This window comes from Numida meleagris, chromosome 26 (genome assembly GCF_002078875.1).
Source record: "Numida meleagris isolate 19003 breed g44 Domestic line chromosome 26, NumMel1.0, whole genome shotgun sequence".
NCBI lineage: Eukaryota > Metazoa > Chordata > Aves > Galliformes > Numididae > Numida > Numida meleagris.
Window position 1 is genome coordinate 129,824 of NC_034434.1, and position 10,932 is coordinate 140,755.

The 10,932-nt window shown below is 40.6% G+C and overlaps 1 protein-coding gene across 2 annotated transcripts in view; it reads right to left on the reverse strand.

The window, feature by feature from the left end:
- NSF (N-ethylmaleimide sensitive factor, vesicle fusing ATPase) overlaps positions 1-10,932 on the reverse strand; it is a 57,730-nt gene that overhangs the window by 14,129 nt on the left and 32,669 nt on the right. For both annotated transcript variants that reach the window (XM_021377659.1, XM_021377660.1), the window contains exons 9-17: positions 9,382-9,581; positions 7,443-7,608; positions 7,110-7,184; positions 5,592-5,779; positions 2,888-2,983; positions 2,522-2,678; positions 1,815-1,948; positions 572-638; positions 336-415 (exon numbers count right to left, since the gene is read on the reverse strand). In XM_021377659.1, coding sequence (XP_021233334.1) covers positions 336-415; positions 572-638; positions 1,815-1,948; positions 2,522-2,678; positions 2,888-2,983; positions 5,592-5,779; positions 7,110-7,184; positions 7,443-7,608; positions 9,382-9,581 — 1,163 coding nt within the window. The remainder of the gene's footprint in view (positions 1-335; positions 416-571; positions 639-1,814; positions 1,949-2,521; positions 2,679-2,887; positions 2,984-5,591; positions 5,780-7,109; positions 7,185-7,442; positions 7,609-9,381; positions 9,582-10,932) is intronic.

The following is a 10,932-nucleotide window of genomic DNA, read 5'->3' on the forward strand; positions in this document are numbered from 1 at the left end:
AGACAGGAATTGATATGGGCTGAGCTGCTCCTTATTTAAATCACGGCAGACTGCTTGCATGTTTAGAGTTTACGTGGTGAAGGTTAAACCTGTTTCCCCCTTTAGTATTTCACAAGATTCAGCCTTAAATAATGAGATAATTAAAGTTGAATCCTTTGCGGTTATCCTAGAAATGTCTAACTGAATGAACAGCAGGGCTGGGATTAACTTGACTGAATCAGAGACAATGGCACTAATACCACTGGCAGCACAGCAGCTATCAGCAAGACACAAAGCCTTCCACTGTCAGAATTATGGCAGGAATAGGGCATCACACTACTCAATTACCTCCTTACCTGAGGGGGGGCCTTCTTCAGCAGCACAAGAAGGGCTTGCAACACCAGATTAGAAAACCGTGGTCCAATTGGAACATAATCTGAAATGAAAAATCTATTTTAACGCCCATTAAGCAGTTGCGTATGTATCAAAAAAAGCAGTTTGAGGCTCCTACAGTAAATGGTTCCAGATCATTTTTGGTTTGCAGTATTTCAGTATTTCTGCATGGCAGATAACAGTCCCTGTCCTAACCCACCTAGAAGTCTCTCAATGTCATCCACAACGACGCAGCTGAGCTGGGACTTGTACGCATCATCAAAGATCTGGAAAACAGCAAAAGGAGTCTGCTAAATCTCAGCAGCAAAAGCACAACAGTTGTGATAGAAACTGTTGATCTGTTTCTGACTAAGCACAGTAGTATTTAGAGGAATAAACAGAGAATTAAAAAGTTAGAAAGTATGCAAATCTTGCTATGAACTACTCCTCTGTTCTTAGAGTAGCATCCCTCATTTACATGACTAATCCAGTATAATTCAGCTAGAAGAAAAATAAGTGCTGGCTTGCTCCTGTAAATTAAATCTCCTTCCTTCCACCTGGCTACTCGAAATGATTTAAGGAGTTCAACTTGTCTGCATTTGCCCTGTGCCCCAAGTTGTTAAAATCCTTGTTTAACCAAACCCTACCACTCAAAACTGTTCATTCAGGCAGGATCTGTTCTTTCCGAGTGCAGCCCTGAGCCCTTCCTGCTTTCATCCTGGAAGACAGAGCTCCAGACATGCTCATCAATGATCGGGAGTTTTGTCTCATTGTTAGTGATGATTATATACCAGATCCAGCTGGGTCAGAACCGTGACATCTTCCCTTCCAGACGAGTCCCAAACTTTGTTCAAAGAGACCGCATGGAATTTCCTCAACTGGGGCAAAGCAAAACAGCTTTTTTTGAACACAAATGAGTACAGTGTCTGTGAGCTACAAGCTTAGACATGCTACCTTCTGCAAGATCCTTGCCTTCTTTCAGGTCTACCCTATCAAGCACCCTGAAAATATAACTACAACTGACCAAAATAAATAAACACATACAAATTTAGATTTCCAGTAGCTAGAAGAGTTTGTGTTATTAGTGCTTCTGCCACGGAGTTTCACCTTACTGGTGAAAATACATAGTTAAAGATGGTGACTATGTTGAAAAATAGTGTTTTCCAGCTGAGAATTTGCTCGGTCAAATAGTGTTACTGTGCTCTTCGTATATGCTGGAGTCTCCATGCAAATAAGTAGGAGGCATTACTTTTGGAGCAGCCCTTGTATAAGTGCTAAAGCACTCAAGCATCACAGGACAAGCCACTGAGTGTCAGTACCACAAAACCCTCATTCAACTTCATAACCAACTACCTGTAGAGGAATTTAGGACCTACAGAGAGCACAATCACAGGACAGTCCCTTTTTCATCCTCTACAGGACAAAGAGTTGGACTGTCATCAAACGAAAGGGAGCAGAAGTACCTTCTTCATAGCCTGGCACTTGGCTGTTTCCGAAAATCCAATCATCTTATCAGGAGAACAGATCTTGATGAAAGGGAAGTTGGATTCCTCAGCTATTTTTGCTGCTAAAGCAGTCTTCCCACTGTGTGGGGGACCTGAAACAAAGAAATACAATTAGAAAAAAATCAAGGGAGAAAATGGGTCTGGTAAGGCTCAGCATGAACGATATTTTAAAAATGCTTGTAACTTCTTTAACAGAATATCTGAGAAATTATTATTCTCCTTGCAAAAAGAACAGTGCAATCCAATCCTCCAGATGAAGGAAACTAATGCAACTATTGGAGCACACACAGCCTGATTTGCCATGAGATCAGCACAAAGGAAAGTGACACATTTTGTAGGATGGGCCATTGTAGACAGTATGCCTTCATATTCTGCAGAATCTTTCTGAATCATCTTTATGCCTCTTAAAGATATGATGCCTGCAGGTACCATGGTAAACAAGCCAACAGCCTGAATGCCCAGGAAATATCGACAAAGATAATTTATAATTTGCCTGAATTCTCGCCAGAATAATTTACAGACCAAGGACACATTTTAATCAACACACCAATCCAAACCAATCTGGAGCGCAATAACGGATCACCACTTGGGCAACTGACAGGAACAGTTTACAGAAGGGTGTTTTTGTTTGTTTGCTTTTGCATATATTTTTTTCTTAAATTTACCTTCTAGAAGAACGCTAACCAGCGGAGTACGGTCACTGTTCTTGGTTTGTTGGACAAGCAGCTCCCCATCATCCAACACCCTTGTTACTGGATCACCCCACTTAATAATGCCATTCATGATATAACTCGCGTAGTCTTCCTGGTTGGTTCCAAACGCCTGTTTTAACAGAGGAAGCATTCACTTTACACACATCCTCAGCACAAATTCTCATCAGTGAAAGTTGCTAATGGGTTTTGAATCTATGTCATTTAAAGACAACGCTGAGAAATGGGGCTTAAACTTCCTAATTACAAAAGGAATTTGCTTCCTTGCATCATTAACTGTTCTGGGTGACTCTATCACCCAATTACACAGTGCCTACTCACTGGTTTGATATCATTCTCCAAGGATGCGAAGAAGTCTCCTCTTGTCACACGTAAGCTTTCTGCCTTCTCCATATCTACTTCCACTTTGTTGCTGGCCTAAAGAAGGTAACAAAACAGAGTGAAGTACAGCACAATGGCATATGATCCCTTAACAACTTCAGCCCGAGGATCCAATGCTGTAGTTGGGCTGCAACCCAAAAGGATCACGGAGCCCTGATCTAAACTTCGGTGAGATTAGGAGTTATTAGGTTTAGAGTAAGGAACAGCTCTCTCCCTTCAGAGGCTGCAGAAATACTTCATTGCAGATTCTGGGTGCTGTACAGAAAGGGGATGAAGCCTTCATTTTGTGCCATTTTGCAGAAAGACAAATTAAAGTTTGGTTTAACCCAAAACCATATTTCTCCACTCCATCTTTGGCAACTTTTTTCCTCTCCACACAAGGAAATCCTTAAGGGGATTGGTAAACATCAGATTTCTTTCTACTTTATTTGCCTTAGTCCAACCAAAGCTGTGAGTATTCCCAAGGCAGTATTACTTAGAATAAATATGCTACAATTAGCTCAGCTCACATTGCTCTCCTTTCTAAATTGAAGACAGCACCTTTTTCCTTCAGTGTTCCCAAATTCAGCTGTATTATTGACTGTGGCTGCACACTACACTATGGAGCAGCTCCATTTTCTGTGATTATTTCTAGATCTGCAAGTATATGGATTGCCTTAGGCAGCAATCAGGAATTACATGGATATGAAGCAACTTTCCCACTAAGTGTCGTACAAACACTGACTATTACAGACTAATCCCATCTGTGTGCAGTCTGCTGAGAATCCCGCATGGAGTTACAGATATCAGAAAGAGGATTAGTCACAAGAGGGGCAGAAGTTGATCTGTGCATAGCAATCCATCTAACTGCAAGGTGATATGGCAAAAATCTACTTTAAGTAACTTGGTGATGAGGTGAAAGATTCTCACTCTTCTGCACCTTGGCTTTTGTTAATTTCTTTACTTACCAATAATACCATAAGAACTTTCTCTGGATTCCAAAACAAGCCAAATTTTCATTGAAACTTCCCTTCATCTTACATCAGCACATGGTTTTACCTGAAGAGTATGAGGGCCCTGCATCATCTGATTGTTCAGAAGGTTAAAAAATGGGATTTCGAGGTATTTCTTGGAAGGCACAGCAACACCTAACATCTTTCCCTACATGGACAAATCAAATAACACTCCCTCTCAAACATATAACTCAGAGACATCACCTTCTAAGCAGGATGATCTACAAGAAGAGCTTAAATGATTCAGAAGAATAATTCCATTTGATTTCCAAATGCAATTTGTAGCTTCACGTACACTTCTGAAATCTAGGTCAGGCATATGATGTATATTTTAAGTTTCGCACTACTCACAGGAGAGAATAAAACATCACTTGGCTGAAGATATCTTCAGAATAAACATTATCCAGAAATACTGAGTGTAAGTGCTTGAGAAGAAAAACAGGGTGTGATTGCTTGACATTTGGAAAACACAGACATCAATAACTGCGATGTCAAGGAGGGGACAGCTCTTTTATATTTATACATCACCATTGTCTCCTCTGCCACTGCAAAATGTTGGCACAACAGGGAATGTATCAAGAACACTAACAGCCTCCAAATTCAAGCAAAATTCAAGCGATGAAAAAGCATCAATTATAAGTGGAATTAAATATTTAAAGGAAAATGCTTTGTTTGTGAAAGGATGAAAATACCTTTCTTTTTTTTTTGAGACAGAATACAAGAAAATGAGAAAGTGTTCATCTTTGAGCTTTTTATTATGGGAAACAATAACTTTTCCTGGCTATACAAGAAATCTAAGTAGAAAGAACCAATGCTTCCAAGAGATACAAATATCAAAGAAATCAAATTATTTTTCCTACTTGAAAGAAAGAAAAATTGTTTTCTTCGTATTTCAGGCTGAACAGATTTTTTTACTTAAAAAAATGAATCAATGCTGTGCAATTAATGTTAAAGGCTCTGCTTTATAACCTTATGTGGGTTAAAGAGTCTGATTCCGTGCGTCAATTCTGCAGTAATTCACACCAATTCTTGGCCACGAGAGAGGCTGCATCTTTCAGCCCCTTTCTTCATGAACTAATCATCTCGTATTTCAACACTATCGAATACTGTGTTTTGTATCTGGATTAATATAACCTGACATTTCATGGTCCTTATAACTCCTTTCTAGTTAAAGACGCACAGCAAACATTGGGAAAGCAAGGTGATGTTCCTCTAGAATGGAGGGAGCTGAAAAGATTACAAGTCAATATGACCACTGAAAAGCTATAAGCCTGCAATCCTGCTGTTCTCTATTTCTGTATCATTTATGAAGATATTGAGCTGCACAAGCTCCAGCAGAGACCCCTCCAATATCACTGACTGTTCTCACTTCCACCTCGTTTCCTGCATCCAATCCATTAAATCAAGTCTTTCAGTTTTCACCACAATACACTGAGAGACATTCGTCTTCTATTCTTACTGAGCTATGAAAGAGCCACACAGACGTTAGGGGATGAAAGAGGTAATTTAGAATGATGTGCAAAGATGCTGTCCATATTGAAATCATCTAAGGTATGTTAAGATGCCATTATGCATTTGGAAAATACAAAAAAAGACTCCATAAAGAACTATTTTCTCTTTTTTTTGCCCCATTGAGAGATGACAGGACTGACCTTGATATGTCTGTTCATCGCAGTAGACTGAGCAGCTCGAACTAAGCCTTCTAATTCAGCACCACTGAAGTTTTTTGTCTCAACTGCCAGTTCTGCAATGTCCACATCTTCAGCCAGCAGCTGGTGCTCCCGCATCCGCACTGTGTGGATATGGAGAATCTGGAATCGACCCTTCTCATCTGGCAAACCTGGGATGTTGAACAGAGTGCATGTCAACCAGTGTTTCAGCACAGCTGCAGCGAATTCTTCCTCTCTCCTCAGTGGTCCTACATCCAAAGGCTCTTTCTCACTATAAGCAATTCTCCTCATGTAAGTAGAATACTCAAAAATGCTTATATTTAATATTTTAATATTTAAAAATTTGCCCTTGGCAAACTGCTTGTCGTCATCCCCAAACTACACAGAGAAACAGCGCAGGCTTCGATCTCCTCCTTCACTGCTCTCAGGCTTCCATACCAGGAATTCACCTTAACACAAGAGCAACATGGTCAGCCCTGGCACCCTAGGCACAGCTTCCACCTTGTCATTTTCATACTATCTTCATTTTCTCAGATGTAGGTGATTATTTCCCAGTTTTCACCTTAGGAATTCCCGCCTGAAATGCCCATTATGGAAGATACAGAAAATGCTTTGTCTTGAAAGAAAGATAAGTCAATCTGGTGCCACATTCTCTTGGTACAAACAAACTCTACTCAAGTTTTCATCTAACTTTCTGTCACTGAAAAGAAACACGTCTCAGTAATACTGATGGCCTTGCCTCTCCTTTCAATAAATCTCATTACAGTTTGAGATATTTTTTTCACCTTTACAATACTCAGTGCCTAGCTCAGAGCACACGAAGTATTTTGTGACATTTGAGTGCCTGTGGAAGTAAATAAGAAAATATTTTATGGGTTCTTATAAAAACTACAGATCTGAAACTGTGCTTCCAGCTTTTAAGCATGGATCTCCACTGCCTTGGATTTCTCACTGCAAGACAGAAGAACTACACCTTCAATCAGTCCCAGCCTATTCTCTGCATTCAGACTTCCTTCTGAGAACTGTTAACAAAACTGAGCACCAAAATCCAGCCATCCTTTAGATTCCATCATCATCATCATTGATGAAACGTTCTGATTTCAAATGGAAAGATAACACTGGCTTTAAGCTGATTTGGGCTTAATTTCCTGAAAAATCCTAGATCATCAGATAACTATTATTTAATCTGGAGCTTGTATCAGGTAGGCGTGTACGACTACAGAAGACCCTTTTACATTACTGGCAGGTATTAACATTTTCCAGCTCACACCTACCCAATTCTGCTGGATAGACCCTGATATCAGGTCAATGGCTTATCAGTTGTTAAGTCTAAAACAGTGTTTTAATTAGCTGAATAAATTTATATGCAATATTACGTGGTGAGCTGCATCAAGTTTAGCATCCTCACCATCCTGGTTAGCTGTTCACATTAAGATACATCTTTGCTTTGCTATTCTAAGTACTTGTGAGCTGACGTGCTGAGCTGTACAGCTTGCTTACCAATCTCCATTTTCACCTCCAGTCTTCCTGGTCTCAGCAGAGCTTCATCAATCAGGTCAGGTCTGTTGGTCATTCCTAAGTGCAAAATTAAAACCAGAAGAAGCATTACCCGAGCTTACTAAGTAGGATTCCAATTCCTGAATATAGTCTGTAGAGGTAAGAAGAGACCTCAAAGAGCCTCAAGAAAAGAGACAACAGAGACTCATTTTCAGAAATACTGGGAGAATTCATGCCTTAAATTAGAATCAGGGCAACAGATCAAACCTGCATTGCTCCTGCAATGAACAGAACAGCAAATTTCAACCTGACCCCATAACAAGAAGACCACCATACCAATCACCAGGATGTTGTTGAGTTGCTCTACTCCATCAATTTTAGACAGCAGCTGGTTGACAACAGTATCGTGAACTCCAGTGCTCCCTGCCATGCTACCTCGCTGCTTGCAGATTGCATCAATCTCATCAAAAATGATGATATGAACGCCGCTGTTTGCTCCAAGCTATTGGAGAGAAAAGCACGTCAGGAATGCCACATGTCATCACTGAAAGCAATCTAACAAAACATAACTTCAAAAGATCAGCCAGCGAAATACAAAACATTGATTTCTTCAAGTGTCTTGGATATCACATGCTGTCCATCAGATCCCTCTCCAGTAACATCTTGCTGTCCTCCAAAATGGGTCGGCTGGTACAACCAACCAACCTAATCGGGAGGACTGCACCCAATGTTGGCAATACTAGATGGACGTACCCAATGTGGGAAACATCCTGGGTCACAATGAAGTTAGGAAATACACAGCTTGCCATGTAACTTTGTTCTCAGTGTTTTCACAGAGCCCATTTGTTCAGTGCCAATCAGAACAGAACTGCTTATTTCTAGGTTCACTCCAAGGTGAAGCAGTCGCAGCTGGTATCAGAATAGGATACTTTTTGTGACCGTATTATGAAGCTTTTTCCCTTCAAAATCCACCTCTAAAACATCTATTGTGGTCAGTGGGGACCACATCAATACCAGCTGAATGTGCTGTCCCTGGCAATCTGCCCCAGACACAAGTCATTACAATACCAACCTTTTGGAGACCTTTTTAATCTCACAACTTGTCAGCAGGACCATCCCCTCCAGCCAATATGATGACTATTTTAACAGGTGTGTTATTGCAAAGGAAAGAAACTCGCAGCTTCCAGTTACATTGCAACAACTGGAGAGAAGGAGGCTGTTTACATCTGCATGGGTTCCCATGTAAAGCTGGCTTATTGATTAATACATGTTGTGAAGAATAAAATAAAATAATTTCAAGCCACTATCAAAATCTGCAGTGCTGTCATAAATAACATTAGTGGTTACAACACCCTTTGCTCATGTCTTCTGAAAAGACGTCCCTATATTTAACTCCGACTTACCTGATATTATATTTTCTTTATAAGAAACTCTTACCAAGATTAAGATATGAAAAGTTACCATAGCACAAGGAAAAAAAGGTTTTTACTACTTCAAAATAAAGATTGGGCTTTTTGTAACCAGTTGAAGTAACGGACAAAAACAACAAATTAGGGAAAAACAATCTTCGTCTCCAATTACGCTTTTGGAGATCCACACTCTCCAGCTTTGAGGTAGAGAGTTCTTATCCATTAGTTCCATAAGTAATGATCCATAACTGTTCCTATCCATTAGTTTTCTGCTGAGAAAAATTAATGATGTAGTGATTATTACACTCACCATAACACTATTATAATGTATACTTATGTACTCATACTATAATTCTGTAACTCAAAAAACTTGAAGCCATGAAAACTTACTTGAAATCCATCCTATTTTATGTGCCACCTGATCCTAGCAGCAAAACTCCACTGGGATTATCCCCAAAATAAAACAAGAAAAAAAACAAACAAAAAAAAAGGAGCAAAATGCTTACGAACCTATTTTCAAGCCCTTTCTGAGCAGCTGACGCACTGTGTAATACAAAACGTAGCAGGATGGGCACTAATGAATTACCTTAAAATGAAAGTTAAACAAACTTTCCATTTGCAGCACAGCTACATGGAAGACCAGCTACCTTCTCCAGTTCTAGGATATTCTTTTTTCTTTGAGCCAACGTTGTGTGAATCTGTAGAACACTAATATTCAGTGACTTGCAAGGAGTAACTATAATCACAAGCAAAGCTGTGACTCAGTCTTTTAATGCAAGCAGCAATTTTCTGATTACAAACTTCCTTTCCAGGCATTCTTTAGGCACATTCATCCTGACCATGCTATTTATCCATGTTTGCATTACCCTTCTTTGTTCCTCTTCTGCATCAGCAAACAGCTTGCGGATGTTGGCCTCAGACTCGCCCACGTATTTATTGAGGATTTCTGGCCCGTTGACCACTTTTGGTTCTCTGGCATTCAGCATCTTGCCAATCTGTCTGGCCATCAGTGTTTTACCACAGCCTGGAGGTCCATATAGCAGAATGCCTTTCACATGCTTGCAGCCTAGAACAAGAGAGAACACGATTAAAAACGGGGTTACATAGGAAAGAGCCAGGGATGTGGTGGAGTCACCGCCCCGGGGGGTGTTCAAGAACCATGGAGGTGTGGCACTGAGGGACACAGCTAGTGGGCATGGTGAGGATGGGTTGGGGCTGGACGTGGTGATCTTGGAGGTCTTCTCCAAAATACTGATTCTTTGACTTCTCACTTCCCCTACAGGGGCACATAACACATTTAAGGGCAATCTTCCCTTGCAGGAAGGTTTCAGTTGAGTTTAATTTTCACATATGAAAGGGAAATGAAGCATCCTTCATAACACTGGTGACTGTCAACACTGCCCAACTGAGGCTCAGTTCCCAGTGTAGGTGCAGATAATGGAGATTAATCACTTCTTGAATCAGAAATCATGGGATATTAGGTAATAATGTTTAACGTTTTACCCCTGCATTGAGCTTTAATGAGTCTAGTTCTGATTCCACGTTCCTAGGACAAATATGGAGGAAAGCATTCAAGGTCAGGTTGCATGGAGCCCCGGGCAGCCTGAACTGGTAGCTGGCAACCAGCCCATGGCAGGGGGTTGGAGCTCAATGATCTTCAAGGTCCCTTACTACCCAAGCCATTCACAGAATCATTCCATGAAACTGAGAAAGGCTTCTAAGAGCTGTTAGAACCAACAGAGGCCAAAAAAGCTTGACCCATAACTAAAAAGATCCAAAAAACTCTAATTTAATCAAATAACAGGAGTTTTGATCACTGTGCATGAGCACTGGCATTTCAATTCTCTCCTTTGAGAAAAGGAAAGATCCAATGGACCTAAAGCTGGACACATCCAAAGTCAGCAACATGCACAAGAGTGCACACAACTTCTGAGAGAGATTTCCAAGTGAAAACAAGAAAGTTTTCCCTTGGATTCACAGAATTTTAGACAAACAGCATGTAAGCCCCACATGTGTTTTATCAATCATTTGAATACCCTTATGCTTGAATATTTTATGCTCTGCCTTAATAAGAAAAATCACAGTACCAGCACATGTATACTATGAACTTAGTAAGGAAGTAGAAGAGAGGAAACGTACAACTTATTTTGCCTCGATCCTTGTGTTTCCAGCAGATCTGTTTTTTATTTTCCATTCTGTTTCAAAAACAAAGAGCAGCAACTCACGCCACAGTCACTCCCACTCACCAGCCCTACAGGGCATCCCAAGGAAAGAGACCAGGAGGAAGCTGCATCCACTGCAGCCTATGAGAAAACAGCACATTTGGACTGTGCCCAGAGCACCTTTCATCAGCACAAGCCTCCAGTGTGAACACAAGTGGTGAATTACAGGGTAAGGAGTCCAGTACCACCTTCTCC